Source organism: Bos javanicus, chromosome 1, assembly GCF_032452875.1.
Source record: "Bos javanicus breed banteng chromosome 1, ARS-OSU_banteng_1.0, whole genome shotgun sequence".
Classification (NCBI taxonomy): domain Eukaryota; kingdom Metazoa; phylum Chordata; class Mammalia; order Artiodactyla; family Bovidae; genus Bos; species Bos javanicus.
In genome coordinates this window covers 128138806-128158472 of record NC_083868.1, presented here as the reverse complement: position 1 = coordinate 128158472, position 19667 = coordinate 128138806, and the positions used below count along the sequence as shown (strand labels likewise).

Here is a 19667-nt window from a genome sequence, read left to right as displayed (position 1 = left end):
GTTTCTCTGAGTCTGACTTTTTTTTTTTTTCCAGATCATACGATAGCTGTCTTTCTCCATTTGACTTATTTCACACAGCAGAACATCCTGCAGGCTCATCCATGTTGTCACACAAATGGCAGGATTTCCTTTTTTATGACTGAATATTTCAGTGTGAGTATGTATGTGTGTGTATCCCATTTTCTTTCTCCATTCATCTACTGATGTTCACTTAATTTGTTTCCATATGTTGACTATTGTAAATAATGCTGCAATGAATACAGGAGTACAGATGTCTCTTCAAGATAGTGACTTCTTTTCCTTTAGTTATATAACCAAAAGTGGGATTTCTGGGATTTCTTACATTAGTTCTATTTTTAATTTTTCAAGAAACCTCCATACTGTTTCTACAGTAGTTATATCATTTTACATCCCCACCAACAGAGTACTAGAGTTCCCTTTTCCCCACATCCTCAACAACACTTTTTATTTCTTGTCTTTTCAACAATAGCCGCCCTAACTGGTGTGAGGTGATATCTCACTGTGGATTTAACTTGCATTTTTCTAATGATTAGTGATGTTGAGCACTTTTTATGTACTTGTTAACCATTTGCATGTCTTCTTTGGAAAAAAATTTATTTAAGTCTTCTGCCCATTTTTAGGATTTTTAGGATTACCTGGGATTTCTTTCTTTCTTTTTTTTTTTTTTTTTTTTTGCTCTTGAGTTGTATGAGTCCTTCATATATTTTAGAAATTTACCCCTTCTCAAATACATGATTTGAAAATACTTTCTTCCATTTCTTTTTTTTTTTTTCACTTTCTCGCATCATTTCATTGATTGCCTCTTCACTCTACTGATTGTTTCCTTTGCTGTGCAGAACCTTTTAATTAGGCATAGTCCCACCTGTTGATTTTTGCTTTTGTTGCCTATGCTTCTGTTATCATATACAAATAAGTCGTGTAAAAGTATATTTATTCACAGATGACATGAAGTTTAAAAAGCTTTTTTTAATATAAATTTATTTATTTTAATTGGAGGCTAATTACTTTACAATATTGTATTGGTTTTGCCATACATCAACATGGATCTGCCATGGGTGTACACATGTTCCCCATCCTCAACCCCCTCCCTAATAATGAATTCATCAAAGTTGTAGGACACAGGACCAGTATATAAAGATCTTCTACATTTCTATACCCTAACAATGAACAATCCAAAAGTAAAATTAAGAAAAAATTTTATTTATAGTAGTATCCAAAAAATATGCTTAGGAATAAACTTAGCTATATAAGTGTCAGATTTGTAAACTGAAAATTAAACAACAGTGTTAACAGAAATCTTTGAAGACCTAAATAAATGGAAAAGTCTCTTGTGTTCATCTATTGGAAAATTTAATTTTAATATGAAAATACTTCTGCAAATGATTTACAGATTAAATGCAATCCCTATCAAGATTCTAGTAGCCTTTTGTAAAAAAAATAAGAAAGCTGATCCTAAAATTTATATTGAAATATACCAGGCTTAGAATACCCTAAATAAGTTCTAACAGGAAAAAAAAATATGGAGAGCTCACATTTCCCCATTTTAAAACTTTCTACAAAGCTGCCATGCATGCCAAAACAGTGTGGTTGATATAAAGATAGACACATAGAACCAAGAAGCATAATAGAGTCCAGTAGTAAACCATCTATGGTTAATTGATTTTCTCAAATCAAATTTAAAAAATAATTCAAAATGAATCAAAGACCTAAGTGTGATAATTCAAATTATAAAGTATTAAGAGAAAATGTAGGTGTAAGTCTTCATGATCTTATATTAGGCAAAAGTTTCTTAAATGACACAAAAAGGGCAAGCAATAATAACAAAAATATAAATAAATTAGACTTCATCAAAATTAAAACTTTTGTGCCTCAAAGGACACTGTGAAAAAAAAATTTTAAACCTAAAAACAGAATGGAAAAAATATTTACAAATCTTGTAGGTGGTAATGGTGTAGTCTCTATATTATTCAAAGAACTCCTACAACCCAATAATAAAAAAGACAAATAGCTCAATTTTTAATTGGGCAAAGGATTTAAATAGACATTTCTCCAAAGTGTCATGTTAGCTGCTCAGTCCTGTCTTAATCTTTGCAATACCACAGAGTGTAGCCTGCCAGGTTCCTCTGTCCATGGAATTCTCCAGGCAAGAATACTGGAGTGAGTTGCTATTTCCTTGTCCAGGGGATCTTCCCAACCCTGCGATTGAATCCCAGTCTCCAGCACTGCAAGCAGATTCTTCACCATCTGAGCCACCAGAGAAGCCCAAAGAAGTATACAAATCAACATCATTAGTCATAAGGAAACTTCAAGTCTAACCACAAGAAGAGCCCCCTTCTTAACCCAGCATGATGGCTATAATAACAATTTTTGGAAAAAAAAAATAACATGTTTTGATAAGGATGTAAAGGAATTGTAACCCTCATCACATTGTTGGTAAGAATGTAAAATGTTAAATGGTATAGCTATTTTGGAAACAGTTTGGCATTTCCTCAAAAAGTTAAACATAGAGAAATTCCATTCCCGGGTACAAACTCAAAAGAATTGAAAACACGTGTTCATATTTAGATCCTTAATCCCTTTTCTAATGCCCACATGCCTAAATTATCATAGCAGAGATGAATGATAGTCATGCAATAAGCATTATGTTACCAGTTTACCTATGTTATTTTTTAATATTTTAGAACAACAATCCTGCAATAGAATAGTACCTTTTCCCATTTGGGAGCTTAGGAAACTAAGGCTCAAAGATTACACTAAGTTCAGGCAGTAGTGGGGCAACGGTTACCACCAAAACCTCAGTTCAGTTCAGTTCAGTCGCTCAGTCGTGTCCTACTCTTTGCAACCCCATGAATCGCAGCACGCCAGGCCTCCCTGTCCATCACCAACTCCCAGAGTTCACTCAAACTCATGTCCATCGACTCAGTGATGCCATCCAGCCATCTCATCCTCTGTCATCTCCTTCTCCTCCTGCCCTCAATCACTCCCAGCATCAGGGTCTTTTCCAATGAGTCAACTCTTCACATGAGGTGGCCAAAGTATTGGAGTTTCAGCTTCAGCATCAGTCCTTCCAATGAATACCCAGGACTGATCTCCTTTAGAATGGACTGATATAAAAGTCCATGGGATTTCCTTTGCAAGAATACGGAGTGGGTTGCCATTTCCTTCTCCAGGGGATCTTCCTGACCCAGGGATTGAACCCGTGTCTCCTGCATTAGTAAATGGATTCTTTACCACTGAGGCACAAGGAAAGCCCCCCATACAATATTATTCAGTCATAAAAAGGGAAATACTGATACATGTATGAACCTTGAAAACATTATGCAAAGTGAAAGAAATCAAATTCAAATGACCACATATTATATGATTACATTTATATGAAATGTCCAGAATAGGCACATCTATATACACAGAAACTAGATTAATAGCTGCCAGGAGCTATGGGGATGACAACTGATGAGTACAGGGTGTCTTTGGGGGTGGTGAAAATCTTCTGGAATTAGACAGTGGTGGTAGTTACACAATATTGTGAATATATTAAAAACCATTGAACTATTCACTCTAAAACAGTGAGTTTAGGGCTTCCCTGATGGCTCAGTGGTAAAGAATCTGCCTGCCAAAGCAGAAGACAAATGTTTGAACCCTGATCCAGGAAGGTACCCACATGCTGCGGAGCAACTAAAGCCCATACGCCACAACCACTAAGCCTGTGCTCTAGAGCCTGGGAACCACAAATATTGAGCCCACGTGCTGCAACTGCTATAACCCATGTGCCTAGAGTCTGTGCTCTGCAACAAGAGAAGCCACGAAATTGAGATGCCCACGCACTGTAAGAAGAGAGGCCCCCACTCACCCCAACTAGAGAAAAGCCCACACAGCAATGAAGATCCAGCACAGCCAATAAATAAATAAATAAAACAGTGAGTTTAATGGTCAGTGAATTATATCTTAATAAAAATTTTAAAAACATTTTTTAAAATTTTATTTTATTTTTTAATTTACAATATTGTGTTGGTTTTGCCATATATCAAAATGAATCCACCACAGGTATACATGTGTTCCCCATCCTGAACCCTCCTCCCTCCTCCCTCCCCATACCATCCCTCTGGGTCGTCCCAGTGCACCAGCCCCAAGCATCCAGTATCGTGCTTCAAACCTGGACTGGCGACTCATTTCATATATGATATTATACATGTTTCAATGCCATTCTCCCAAATCATCCAAAAGAGGGAGTCTTGCTGAGAGCAATGATGAAAGTAAATTCAGGAATGAAATGCAAAAACCTCTGTGCTTGGAGAACAGATAAGAATACTGACAAAACTGAGTTCAGGAAACTATGTGGGGGAAAGTGTCTCATACACTGCTGCTATCAGTATTAACTGGCATATTCATTTAAGTAAACAATTTATTAATTACAAATAAATACATAAAGCACATAGCCTATGATCCAAAATTTTCATCTGTAGGAACATAAAATCAAAGTGTGGATGGAACAGCTAGCACTCAGTGAGTGTTCTTTCTTATTATAAAGGTGATAATCATAGGGAGAGATAATATATTATGCAATGAATTCCTGCAGCCAAATTGGCTCTCACTTCTGTTTCTTTTTGGACAAAAAATAAGACAGTGTTCATACCATATATATGGTATGATCATGAAATTTCTGCTCTTTTAATCTTTGCAAGCTGCATAAAGTGGAAAGCAAAATTCTCCCCTAAAATAGAAGGTCATTTCTAGAGATACTGAGCATATATTAATGATAAAAGCAGAGATAAGGAGTCTTGTGTAGAATTCCCGCCTCCTGATAAAAGGGATACAGCAGGATGGGACTGGGGAGGAGGGCAGGGGCATAGAAAACAGAGCCTGAGTCTCAGCCAAACTCCATGAGCCTGCAAAATAAATGCCAAGAAATATTCAGAGTGACTTATGCCTGAAGCAGTGAAAATCATCAGTGACTATGCAGTGACTAACAAACTCAGTGACTATGGAAAGAAGTGCCTTAAAGAACCTATATCTTTTTTTTTTTCCCTTAATTCTTTCTACAAATGGTAATTCCCTTCACATATGGCATTATTATTTGTAAGCACTGCACTTTGTTCATCAAATAAAGAGTTCTAGCAATGCAAAAACAGCCCATGAAGAGGAATATCATGTCTACTTTTCCAATGCACCATACCCAGGCCTTTCGGCCCATGAAGACATACCCCCTGCCTCAACTTGCCCAAGTTCCAAGGTAAGAGAAATAGCTTCTGAAATCCAGCTCATAACCCCAAAGGTGCCAAGAGACAGCTAAACCTCCAGGATGCCCTCTGTGTTGACACTCTTCTGGAGCTGGCCCTCTGGAAGCAGAGAGTGTCCATCAGCCTTCCTGCCACTACCCCCCAGATGACACCCTCCCTCCTACCCTTTATGGTGAGACATGGTGGGGAGACAGGGATTATGACATAAGCAAATGGCCTGGAGCTGATCTATGTAAATGCCAGCCCATGGGCTTCCTGGCAGGTACACCACCTGTGAAGGCCTCATAACAGCCAACCTCTTGCAACCTCCAAGCTGACGGGCCTCATCAGGGGGAGGAGGGACCCCCTCCACGGGAGAACTGACAGCAGGATTCTGGTAGAGGAGGCCGCAAAACGTCCAAGGGGCGGGTGGCCATCATGTAGGAGCCATGGATACCGCCATGTGTGTTTGCTCTCCATGTTGTACATGGCAGAGATGTTGTCCGCGGCTATGCTCCTGCCTGTGCTGCAAGTTCCTCTTCACCTCGGAGCGGAACTGCACCTGCTTCCCCTGCCCTTACAAAGATGAGCGCAACTGCCAGTTCTGCCACTGCACCTGCTCCGAGAACCCCAACTGCCACTGGTGCTGCTGCTCCTGGGCCAATGACCCCAACTGTAAGTGCTGCTGCACGGCCAGCAGCAACCTCAAGTGCTACTACTACGAGAGTCGCTGCTGCCGCAATGCCACCATCACCTTCCGCAAGGGCCGCCTCCGGAGCATCCGCACCTCGTAAGTGCTGCACACCCGACACGGGCCACAGTGACTCCGGACACCTGGGGAGTGCCCTACCAACTGCGGGGACAGGGCAGGTCAGCCACCCCGCCCCAAGTCCACCTCCTTATCTGAAAAGGAGAGGCCAAGAACTTGCTCGGAGAAGGCAATGGCAACCAACTCCAGCACTCTTGCCTGGAAAATCCCATGGAGGGAGGAGCCTGGTAGGCTGCAGTCCATGGGGTCGCTAAGAGTCGGACTCGACTGAGCGACTTCACTTTCACTTTTCGCTTTCATACATTGGGAATGCAAATGGCAACCCACTCCAGTGTTCTTGCCTGGAGAATCCCAGGGACGGGGAGCCTGATGGGCTGCCGTCTATGGGGTTGCACAGAGTCGCTCACGGCTGAAGCGACTTAGCAGCAGCAGCAGAACTTGCTAGCAGTTAACTCTAGTTACATTTTTTTGTTTTCTTTAGCTGCTCAGTCATGTCCAACTCTTTGAAACCCCATGGACTGTAGTGCCGGGCTCCTCTGTCCATGGCATTTCCCAGACAAGAATACTGGAGTGGGTTGCCATTTCTAGGAGATCTTCTCCACCTAGGGATCCAACCCATGTCTCCTGCATTGGCAGGTGGATTCTTCACCATCTAGCTACAAGGGAAGTCCTAGTTACTCTTTGTCATGGTACAAATATATCACATGGTCTTTGTATGGTGACAGATGGTAGCTAGACGTTGGTGGTGATCATTTGGAAATGTACAGAAATACCAAATCACTATGTTGTGTAACAGGATCTAACATAGTGTTGTGGGTCAGTTACACTTCAAAAAGAAACAAACACAGGAAAAGAGTAGATGTGTGGTTATCAGAGGCAGAAGGTGGGGATGTGGCATTGGATGAAGGCAGTCGAAAGATACAAACTTCCAGTTATAAGATAGATAGGTACCATACGTAAAATAGATTGCCAGTGGGAGTTTGGCGTATGATGCAGGGAACCCAAAGCCAGTGCTCTGTGACAACCCGGATGGATGGGGTGGAGAGAGAAGTGGAAGGGGGTTCAGGAGGGAGGGGACACGTCTATACCTAGGGGCTGATTCATGTTGATGTATGGCAGAGACCATCACAATACTGTAAAGTGATTATCCTAATAAAATAAAATTTTAAAAAAGATAGGTACCAGGGATATCATATACAAGAGGATAAACATAATTAATGCTTCTGTCAGTTATATATGAAAGTTGTTAGGAGAATAACTCCTAAGAGTTCTTAGCACAAGAAAAATTTTTTAATTTTTTTCCATTTCTTTAATTTTTTATCTGTCGGAGAAGATGGATGGTCACTAAATTTACTGTGATAATCACTTCCTGATGTTTGTAAATCAAATCAATATGTTCTACACCTTAAACTTATACATTGTTAAATGTCAACTACATTTCAATAAAACTAGAAGGGGAAAGAAGAGCTAAAAAATACTCCAAATAATCTGTTTTGTACTTAATGTAACAATAAAAATATATATTGAATGATGTTATTATTTTAAATGCTTTTGTTTGCATTTCAAAATGTAGCAATAAAAATTACTTCCACTTCAAAAAAGAATTTTGTAGCAATGAAGTGTAAGTGTCCCTAAACAGCCACTAACCAGTACAGACCTGAGTTCCAAACAAAGCCCCACCCTGTATGAGTGCTGAGCTCTCCTGAACTCCACCTCTCTCACCTTTACAAAATAGTAATAGCTGATGCTTAGTGCAAAAACAACTTGCCAGGACCCATGTGGATGACCCCAGGTAATCCCTGCCCCATGGCTACCACACCTATGAGAAAACTTAGCATTTAAGACATTGAATGACCCAAGATCACACCACTGGTAAGATGTAGTCAGAATTTGAACCCAGAGTTTGTGTGCTTAAATTAAAATTAAATTGAAATGCTGTCTTTCAAAATGCAGAGTATGGTATCTGCAGTGATTCAGGGGATATGAGGATTAATATCGTTTTGAAATTTGTTATGTGATATAAAAATATAAATTGCTCTTCCTCTTCCTCCTCTGAACCATTCATATCTGCAACACTTCTTGGAAAAGCAGTAGCTTCCACAGGCTGCTTTTGACACTATGGCCTGCGTAAATACCCCAGATGGCCATGAACTCCTGCCAGCCTTCTCTTCGTTCCTAACCAGATGTCATAGCATTGAGAGTCTCAGTTACTCACTTAGGGCATTAACCTGCCATGACAGGCACTGAACATCCTTTTCCTGCTCTGACCACAGCAGTCTATGTCACTTTGTCTGGGGTGGCAGAGACACTTCTTACAGAGGAAAGACCAAAACTCAGCCCTCTAGGATGACAGCATTTGGAAAGACAGAAAGATGGGAGGCAGGCTGGAAGCCTTTCAAGACTGGAAGAACAATCCTGTGAGCAAAGGTTCAGTGAATTTAGGGAAGGATACGCTCTCTCTCACAGGTCAGCACTTAGTAGATGCTTAGTAAAGGTTACTCTCAACTCACCTCTTGTGATTTTTGCATGAATAGAGAACCCAGGGGTTCTCAATGCAAGTCCCAAAGGTCTAAGGAGCAGAAAGTAGCTTCCACTCCCTCTCTCCTCTCAACTGCCCCATTTTCTGCAAATCAGCAATGGAGCATCTTAGAACCATTCCAACAAGAGGGGGATGACATTGGTCTTTTGGGGGATGCTTAGACCAGGAACTCCCAAACTTTGTTTTGTATGAGAGTCACCTGGGGATCTTTACAAACTACTGATGCCTGGTCTCCACCCCCAGACATTCTGATTTCATTGGCTTGGGGTAGGACCTGGACATCAGGATTTGAAAAGCCTCCCCCACTCCCAGGTGATGCTACAGTGCAGAATGGCCTGAAGGGAACAAGAAGGGAAGCCAGGAGACTTGCAGGTGATATAATGGGAACCCAAGTACAAAAGGAACAGGCCTAAATCTGGGAGCAGGCAGTCAATGCACAGAGGAGCAGAGGCCATTATCTCAACAAGAAGACAAGGCTGCTTGGCTTGGTAACTGTTTTGGCATGGAACGATGGTCACTGAATGCCCGAGTCCAGGCCTGAGGCTTTCTGATGATGGTCAGAGATGCTACCACAAGTGTCAGGCAGCTTGTGCTGGGTACACTGAGACATATTCCTTCCATCTGGCCTCCCTCCTGGTGTCTGATCCTGGCCTCCTCTGTTCTTCATCACTGCTTCCTGCTCAGCATCTTCCTCATCCCTCCTCACTCTGAGCTCATTCATCCCTCCTTGCCTTACTCATCTCCTTTTTCCACTTTCATTTTCACCTCCATGCCAGCTCCCTGGGCCATTAACAACTGTCTGCTCACCGTGTTCTCTTTTTCTCTTCCCGCAACACCCTTGTCTCTCCCTCTCTCTTTCTGAATTCTCTTGCTATCTCTCTTTATATCACACCCTGATTCTCAGAGTCCCACCTAATCAAACTGGAGTAGTCTATCCAGCTGCCATATGTAAAACTAGCCTGCTTCTCCAGGTGACCCCTTCAGAACCTGGGTAGGAGAAAGCAGAGAGGCTGGGAAAGCAGAGAAGGAATGAGACTGAAAACATTGAGGCTATCAGGCTTGGATACCAGCATCCAAATCTCCAAGAGAGAGCTTCCCAGGTGCCCAGTTCTCCATAAGGACACTGTCACCAAAAAACCACTCCATTCCAGTGTGTTTGGGCATCACACATGACTGTCTGGGCTCTGAGACCTAGGTCCCTGGCTAAGGGAAGGGGGAAGAAGCCAGGGGCATATAGGGACTGCAAAAAGGCAAAAAAACAAAAACAAAAACAAAAAAAAAACACAGGCACAATGTCAAACTCAACCCCCAGACATCACTAATACAGAGGATAAGAGAGATCGGAATAGTCACAAATTAAGTATCTTATCATACTTCCATCTAATTCACTTATTTTCACAAACTGCTTCTGCCCTGACTGTAGTTTCTTAGAATATGCACTTGAATTTTACAAGTATGCACTTACTTCATCCACAGTTCTTATATGAAATCAGCCTCAGATATTAGATAAAGGTTCAACACACACATAGTAGAAGCATACACTTCTCATAGACTTGACCATTGTTTTTCTCTGCTGTGGACATGGGCTGGCTAGGAGCAGAATGAAGTCATTACAGTGCACATTTATTGAATGCTTACTATGTCCAGGCAGTTAAGCACTTACCATGGATTATCCCATGGAGACTTTAAAATCCTCATGAAGGAAGTAGTATTGTGAGATTTGATTTATAGAGGAGGAAACTGAGGATGAGAGAGGTGACGACACATCTCAATGGTGCAACTCCAAAGCAGTGCATTCCATCATGTGCGACCTTAAGGGGGCCTCTACCTGCTTAAGTCACAGTTGTGGTCTGATCATTAGAACACTCAAGTTCTGGGCTTGGCTAGGAGACTGACCTCCTTGTGTCCTGGGAAGAACGCTTTGCCCATCTCTGTGCTCCCTCTCACACATAACAATAATGATGTCAGTGCCCTTTAGGTAAAAGCCACGAAGAACACACCTGTAGCTGGAGGAGATTGGATTTACTGTCCCACTGAAACAAGAGAGAGATACACCATGAGCAAATGTGAGTTGTCTCAGTAGGAAGGCATCACTAAGTTATTACAGGATTTATGCTCATGGTAGGTGAGGACACAGGGGTAAATCTCCTATTGGGTATCTTAATAAATCTTGCATAGAAGATGGAAATAACAGGGTTGAGCCTGTTATTGGTTAAAAAAAAAAAAAAAAAAAGCAGCAGTCACTTCTTTTAACCACGACAGGGGATGTTTGGTGATTTTTGTGGTTTGGACAATGTTCTTGCTTCTGAGTTCAAACATAAGGAAGTAATTTGTTTCTGCTTTGCTTCACCACAGTCCCAGAATGGCCTTGTCTGCTGTGGGTGTTCTGTGATATTATCTATGGCCAACAGAATTCCAATACCCAGCTGAAAGTGCCTGCCCCTCTGGGCTGTTTTTCTCTTGCTCAAAAATAACAAGCAGTTGCATATCAGGTACAGCATTCCAGGGACTGCTCAAAGGCCATCCAGGTTTTCAGTTCCATTTAAATTTTCTCAAGAAGCCCCATCAAGTGATTCTATAATGAGGAGACAGACAGACAGAGGTAAATTAACTTAAATGCGTGAGCCCAGCTAAAAGATGGTGGAGGCGGGTTTAGAACCAGGTTTGCGGACAACCCATGCTCCTCCCCATCACACCGCGCTGCGACTCAGCGATGCACCTGTTCCTTCCGAGAGGGAGAAACGGAGGCCGCCTCCTGAGTTCGCACGCTTGCTTCTCCTTGCAGCTCCAAGACGGCCCTGCGCATCGGGAGCAGCGACACGCAGCTGGAGGAGGTGAAGATGATGCCGACGGCCAACAGCAATCTGGTCAGCCACCTGTCGTGCCCCATCTGCGGCCGCCTGCGCCTGCACTCCTTCATGCTGCCCTGCCACCACAGCCTGTGTGAGAAGTGCCTGCGGCGGCTGCAGAAGCATGCCGAGGTCACCGAGAACTTCTTCATCCTCATCTGCCCGGTGTGCAACCGCTCGCACTGCATGTCCTACAGCCACAAGATGCAGCTACCCGAGAACTATCTGCGCGGCCGCCTCACCAAGCGCTACATGCAGCAGCACGGCTACCTCAAGTGGCGCTTCGACCGCTCCAGCGGGCCCATCGTCTGCCAGGTCTGCCGCAGCCAGCGCATTGCCTACAAGCGTTGCCTCACCTGCCGCCTCAATCTGTGCAACGAGTGCCTCAAGACTTTCCACTCGGACGTGGCCATGCAGGACCACGTGTTCGTGGATACCAGCACGGAGGACCAGGACGAGAAGATCTGCATCCACCACCCGTCCAGCCGCATCATAGAGTACTGCCGCAACGACAACGAGCTGCTCTGCGGCTTCTGTAAGACCTCCCTCCACAACGGCCACGACACCATCAGCCTCATCGACGCCTGCTCGGAGAGGGCTGCCGCGCTCTTCAGCGCCATCGCCAAGTTCAAAGCAGGTCCTGATCCCTTTTTCTCCCTCCACTACTCCTAGTTCAGGAACTGATGGGGAAGGTGATTTGGGAGGATCTGTTTAACAGAGAGGTTTAGTTCCACCTGGTGGAGGGATCCAATCCCTGGGAGACACTGAGCCAGTCTGCAAATCAGTGGCCTGGTATTTACATCTAGCAACTACTGCCAGCCATTTAACTCCCTGTGCCTTGGTGTTCCCAGCTGGAAAATAGGGATAATAGTGTTACCAATGCAAGTTCATGTGCCCAGCACACAGTGAGACCAAACAAACCAATGAAATGTTGGAGTTTGGAACAGAGAAAGGTTTATTGCAGGGTCATGCAAGGAGACAGGTGGCTCCTGCCCCACCCAACTCCCGAATTCTCCAAAGGCTTTCAGCAAAGTACTTTTCTAAAGGCAGAGTAAGGGAGGGGCAAGGCTGGGTGCTGCAAACTTCTTGGTGTCTATATCCTTTGTTCTTGCAACTGTCCACCTAGATCAGGTCACCATGTTCTTGCAAACCTGCAACAAAACAAATGTCATTCTCTGTTCTGCGACTTTTAATCTCTATATGAATGGACTCTTGAAGATCCCAGTCTTGAGAATAGGCTATCATGTATATTTCAGGCTACAGGCAATATTCTTTTACAAAATGTGCAGAGTCAGCAGGACTAAGCACAGGTTAACAAAACACAAAACGAAAGGAATAGATTAAAACATTAATGGAAAGGTTAAAATGAAAACAACAGATCTAATATGGAGTCAGATTTGTTCTTCCCTGTTGCAATAGTAATAACTCCTTGTGAGGATTAAATGAATTACTCTATCTTAAACACGTAAAAACAGATCCCACACACAGTAAATGCATAAAGATTCTATCATCTTGGTTATAATTTTCATGACCTTGGGCCTCATATTGCTCTTTGGAGAATGAAGGAGCTTGATCCTGTAGTATTCTGAAGTTCTGTGAGCCTGTCTAAGATATTTTGTCCTTAAGGATGGATTTCTTGCAGTATTTTCCCAATTTTAAGGGGGAAAGAATTAAGTGATATTGAGAGTTACCTCTATTTTCAATTTCCCCCAAAGCTGCAAGCAGTAAAGTAAATGAACTGGTAGCAAATACCCAGAGATAGCCAATAATGTTCTAGTCCACAGCTTGCTATTCCTCTGCATACCTGCTCATGGTATATGTAAATACTACATATACCATAGTTGTAGTTTCTATAAGGGAAACTGACTCAAGTTCTTATGATGGAACCCGGTACAATGATATTTTACAGATATCAGCAAAGAGCCCAATAATTTCTGTGTGTATATCCACCAGGGTAGATAAGAGGATCTCATTGACACTTTCAGGCCCTTTTTTTAAAATATAAATTTATTTATTTTAATTGGAAGCTGCTGCTAAGTCGCTCCAGTCGTGTCCGACTCTGCGCAACCACATAGACAGAAGCCCACCAGGCTCCCCCGTCCCTGGGATTCTCCAGGCAAGAACACTAGAGTGGGTTGCCATTTCCTTCTCCAATGCATGAAAGTGAAAAGTGAAAGGGAAGTCGCTCAGTTGTGTCCGACTCTTAGCGACCCCATGGACTGTAGCCTACCAGGCTCCTCTGTCCATGGATTTTCCAGGCAAGAGTACTGGAGTGGGGTGCCATTGCCTTCTCTGAATTGGAGGCTAATTACTTACAATATTGTATTGGTTTTGCCGTACATCAACATGAATCCACCACAGGTGTACACGTGTTCCCCATCCTGAACCCCTCTCCCACCTCCCTCCGCTTACCATCCCTCTGGGTCATCCCAGTGCACCAGCCCCAAGCATCCTGTATCTTGAATCGAACCTGGACTAGCAATTCGTTCCGTATATGATATTATACATGTTTCAATGCCATTCTCCCAAATCATCCACCCTATCCCCCTCCCATAGAGTCCAAAAGACTGTTCTATACATCTGTGTCTCTTTTGCTGTCTCGCATACAGGGTTATCATTACCATCTTTCTAAATTCTATACATATGTGTTAGTATACTGTATTGGTGTTTTTCTTTCTGGCTTTCTTCACTCTGTGTAATAGGCTCCAGTTTTATCCACCTCATTAGAACTGATTCAAATGTATTCTTTTTAATGGCCGAGTAATACTCCATTGTGTATATGTACCACAGCTTTCTTATCCATTCATCTGCTGATGGACATCTAGGTTGCTTCCATGTCCTGACTATTATAAACAGTGCTGCAATGAACATTGGGGTACACGTGTCTCTTTCAATTCTGGTGTCCTCGGTGTGTATGCCCAGTAGTGGGGTTGCTGGGTCATAAGGCAGTTCTATTTCCAGTTTTTTAAGGAATCTCCACACTGTTCTCCATAGTGGCTGTACTAGTTTGCATTCCCACCAACAGTGTAAGAGGGTTCCCTTTTCTCCACACCCTCTCCAGCATTTATTGCTTGTAGACTTCTGGATCGCACCCATTCTGACTGGCGTGAAATGGTACCTCATTGTGGTTTTGATTTGCATTTCTCTGATAATGAGTGATGTTGAGCATCTTTTCATGTGTTTGTTAGCCATCTCTATGTCTTCTTTGGAGAAACATCTGTTTAGTTTTTTGACCCATTTTTTGATTGGGTCGTTTATTTTTCTGGAATTGAGCTGCAGGAGTTGCTTGTATATTTTTGAGATTAGTTGTTTGTCAGTTGCTTCATTTGCTATTATTTTCTCCCATTCTGAAGGCTGTTTTTTCACCTTGCTTATAGTTTCCTTTGTTGTGCAGAAGCTTTTAAGTTTAATTAGGTCCCATTTGTTTATTTTTGCTTTTATTTCCAATATTCTGGGAGGTGGGTCAAAGAGGATCCTGCTGTGATTTATGTCAGAGAGTGTTTTGCCTATGTTCTCCTCTAGGAGTTTAATAGTTTCTGGTCTTACGTTTAGATCTTTAATTCATTTGAGTTTATTTTTGTGTATGGTGTTAGAAAGTGTTCTAGTTTAATTCTTTTACAAGTGGTTGACCAGTTTTCCCAGCACCACTTGTTAAAGAGATTGTCTTTTCTCCATTATATATTCTTGCCTCTTTTGTCAAAGATAAGATGTCCATAGGTGTGTGGATTTATCTCTGGGCTTTCTTTTTCTTCCACTGATCTATATTTCTGTCTTTGTGCCAGTACCATACTGTCTTGATGACAGTGGCTTTGTAGTAGAGCCTGAAGTCAGGCAGGTTGCTTCCTCCAGTTCCATTCTTCTTTCTCAAGATTGCTTTGTCTATTTGAGGTTTTTTGTATCTCCATACAAATTGTGAAATTATTTGTTCTAGCTCTGTGAAAAATACCATTGGTAGCTTGATAGGGATTGCATTGAATCTATGGATTGCTTTGGGTAGTATACTCATTTTCACTATATTGAGTCTTCTGATCCATGAACATGATATATTTCTCCATCTATTAGTGTCCTCTCTGATTTCTTTCACCAGTGCTTTATAGTTTTCTATATATAGGTCTTTAGTCTCTTTAGGTAGATATATTCCTAAGTATTTTATTCTTTTCGTTGCAATGGTGAATGGAATTGTTTCGTTAATTTCTCTTTCTGTTTTCTCATTATTAGTGTATAGGAATGCAAGGGATTTCTGTGTGTTGATTTTATATCCTGCTATTTTACTATATTCATTAATTAGCTCTAGTAATTTTCTGGTGGAGTCTTTAGGGTTTTCTATGTAGAGGATCATGTCATCTGCACACAGTGGGAATTTTACTTCTTCTTTTCCAATTTGAATTCCTTTTATTTCTTTTTCTGCTCTGATTGCTGTGGCTAAAACTTCCAAAACTATGTTGAATAGTAGTGGTGAAAGTCGGCACCCTTGTCTTATTCCTGACTTTAGGGGAAATGCTTTCAGTTTTTCACCATTGAGGATAATGTTTGCTGTGGGTTTGTCATATATAGCTTTCACTATGTTGAGGTGTGTTCCTTCTATTCCTGCTTTCTGGAGAGTTTTTATCATAAATGGATGCTGAATTTTGTCAAAGGCTTTCTCTGCATCTATTGAGATGATCATATGGCTTTTATTTTTCAATTTGTTAATGTGGTGTATTACACTGATTGATTTGTGGATATTGAAGAATCCTTGCATCCCTGGGATAAAGCCCACTTGGTCATGGTGTATGATCTTTTTAATGTGTTGTTGGATTCTGATTGCTAGAATTTTGTTAAGGATTTTTGCATCTATGTTCATCAGTGATATTGGCCTGTAGTTTTCTTTTTTTGTGGGATCTTTGTCAGGTTTTGGTATTAGGGTGATGGTGGCCTCATAGAATGAGTTTGGAAGTTTACCTTCCTCTGCAGTTTTCTGGAAGAGTTTGAGCAGGATAGGTGTTAGCTCTTCTCTAAATTTTTGGTAGAATTCAGCTGTGAAGCCGTCTGGACCTGGGCTTTTGTTTACTGGAAGATTTCTGATTACGGTTTCAATTTCCATGCTTGTTATGGGTCTGTTAAGATTTTCTATTTCTTTTTTAGGCCCTTTTATCAGTGGGAATAGCTTCCTTGAACAGAGGCCTACTTTACCCAAGCCTTTCAGAAGAATTGCCTAATCTTTTCAATAATCTTATAGTACAGGCATTAAAATTCCCTCCATGGATAAGACAACTGGTGACCTAGTCTCTCTGAGTCCAAAATTTGTGTTAATTCCACAGCACTCATTTGACAACCTACTGTGCTAAACAGTGGCCAGAATCTAAAGACAGAGAGACTGAAAAACAACAGCGACCACCGCCACCACCTGCGGCCTGCTCCTCTAAGTGGTGGCCTAGAGTCAAGTGACCAGGATGCCCCAGATCAGCCTAGCTCCTCCCTTGTCAGATATTTCAGTGTCCCTAGAAGCATGTCTGAACAGATGACAAGGGGGAAGCTTTCCTCTGAATTGCACAGAAAGGTTCCATTGGACAGAGAAGTGGGTCAGAGACAGACCTTGCTAATTATGCCTCTCAGAACCTCTCACCATCTTATTTCGGGAACACCTTGATTTCTCAATTGCTCCATGCCTAGAAACATGGTTTGTCAATGGACATTTATTAAGTTTGGGAGCAGCACCAGGGAAGCACTTATATTAAAGAAATCCTACAGGAGCCATGTTGCCAGGCCAGTGGAAGCCCCACTTGTTCCTACTGGATTTTTTTAAGGTGAGACCCATGGCCTGAGCTTGACTGGATTCTCCAGAGCCTCAGCTTAGGGAAAGGGATGCTGCATGTAGCCTGCTATGGGCCTCATGCAATCATAGAAAGCCTGGGTCTTTAACAAAGTCACGCTGGGATCATTTTCTCAAAGTCCGGGACACCTGAAAAACAAGACAACGAAGAGACATCACTACAAATTCCAATGAGCCCAGCCACTGGGAAAGGGCTACCTTTATGGCATATCCATTCAGACATAGGGGAAAAATTGAGCCTGTCCATCCTTGTTAAAAAAAAAATTTTTTTTTAAACCAGGGCTCAAACTTATTCTTAAGGACTCAATTCATTTTCAGGGAGGTGCTGTAAATCTGCATTGTTAACAGATCTCCACATAATTTAAAATCAGGTGATCTGAGACCACGCTTTGAGAAGCTCTGGGCTCTGAAGAGAAGGTTCAGTTTGGGTTGATGCTGTGCAGTGTCCGGCTGCTTACTGGGACCAGTGGGAAGCTTTACTAACATCTGATATATGCATCCTGTCCCCATAGATGTAAAGGCTAAACAATGAGGATTTTTCAAAACTCCCATGTAATTCTAACATGACACCAGTGTTGAGAACCACTGGCTTAAAGGGAGCTCAGAAGTTTAGTGCCTTGTTTCTCAAAGTGTTGTCCAAGTCCAGCAGCATGGGAATCACTTGGGATCCTATTAGAAATGCAGAGCCTCAGAATCTGCATTTTTAATAAGACCCCCTGAAGGTTCCCTGGATTAGATTCTAAATCTAGCTGCAGACAGTCTCACCTGGATTCCTAAGCCTTTGCTCAGCCTGATTCACTGAGCAGGTAAAGTTAAGAGATTTCTCTTTTTCTTTAAGTTTCCCAGGTGATTCTGGTGCTCACAGAGAGCTGAGAAGGGCAACTGGGGCAATTAAAAACATAAGGCTCTGGGGTTAGGCAAATAGAATTAGGGACAGGCCCTGGTTTCCACTTGCCGTGTGACACTGGACAGTCGTTTAACCTCTCTGAGCCTTAGTGGCCTCTATAAATGGAAATGATGTCTTCCTCATAGGAAGTTATATGCAATGTATAATAATATATGGATATGATTCAAGGTGTAATACATGATAATGTATGGATTGGTTCTATAATAAATGTTTAATAAATAGTAGTTAATTTTAAATACAGTGCCTGAAAGAGACCTTGCTCTGAATTTGTTCTAAGAAGAGCTCTTGCAAAACCACATTTGGTTGTGGGGGGGAGGGAGGGGGTGGGTCGGGGGAGCAGGTAGTGCTTCTGGTCTCTCCTCTCTTCTCCTCTCCTGATAACCCCCCTTTCCCCTCGTCAAGATATTTTTATCTTGTCTCTCTGGACTCTGCTCTACAGATACCTAACTAATCCCTAATAAAGCAAGGAATTTCCTATTCAAATATCTTTAACAATGAGTAACTGCTGAAGAGTCAAAGGAACCAGTGCATCATTAAGTGGAATTTCTGGGGCCCTAAGTCACAAGCAGGGCTTGCATGTGGGGAGGGCAGGGAGCATTTCTCAGCACCACTGCAATCACATCCTGATACTCCCCTGTTCAGCCCCCATCTGTATTGCCTCTCCATCCACCCTTCTGGGCCAGTATGAGGAAGGAGGTGGGCAGAGGAAATGAGGGCCTCAGAAAGTAGACCAGAAAGCAACACTACTGACATTCACCCTGAAGATGTGAGAAAACACAACAGAATGGCTTACACTCAACAAACACCTTTCCAGCACCTCTACATATCCTAGTCACAGTGGTAACCAAGACAGTTGTTGTCCTGTTCTCACAGTCTGCCAGAACCCTAGGGTTTAATGCACATCATTGTCACAAAGGCCACCACCCACAGAAATCCAACTTACTGTGGATCCAGGACCATGTTACCAACCAAGATTTGGTCATCCCCACGGCCGAGTAAAATCTGGAAAGGATTATAGCCCATCAATTTACTGCAGAGTCACCCTTTCCTGGAGAGGACCTTACCTCTAGAATAGGCCACAGAAGGTTAACCTGTATTCAAATTGCTGTCAAACGCCTAAAACCCTGTAAAGCCAATGAAGTTGCCATTTCACAGACAGAGGTGGGCCACATGCTCACCCTGCCCTGGCATCCTCTGCACTGCAACATCATTGGGTTTGTGCATTCCTGGGGCATCAGTGGTCTCTCATACTCATATCTATATCCTTAGAGCTTAGAAAAGTATATGATGTGGAATAGGTGTCCCATAAATAGTTGTTGAACAGTTGAGTGGACTTAAAATCCAAATGCCATGTCAAGGCTGCAGGATGAACTTGGTTTTCCTTGACTTGTAACAGCAGACCCTTTCTGGAAAGGAACTGGGAGGTGGGGTAGGCAAGACAGGGAGTCCAGCTGAACCCAAGAGAGTCAAAGCCCCCAGCAGAGGAAAAGGACATGTCAAAGAGAAGCCACAGTGAAGGGGAACTTTGCTAATTTGCCACTATTGTCTAGAGCT

General features: G+C 42.4%; 1 protein-coding gene across 2 annotated transcripts in view; it reads left to right on the top strand.

Annotated features, from left to right (window-relative positions):
- The first annotated feature begins 5493 nt into the window (after window positions 1-5493).
- Window positions 5494-19667, top strand: part of TRIM42 (tripartite motif containing 42) — a 30053-nt gene continuing 15879 nt past the window's right edge. Inside the window, exons 1-2 of one of the 2 annotated variants that reach the window (XM_061420275.1) lie at window positions 5494-6027; window positions 11331-12031. In XM_061420275.1, coding sequence (XP_061276259.1) covers window positions 5687-6027; window positions 11331-12031 — 1042 coding nt within the window. In that variant the 5' untranslated portion in view covers window positions 5494-5686. The remainder of the gene's footprint in view (window positions 6028-11330; window positions 12032-19667) is intronic. The other variant, XM_061420281.1, reaches the window with a different exon arrangement.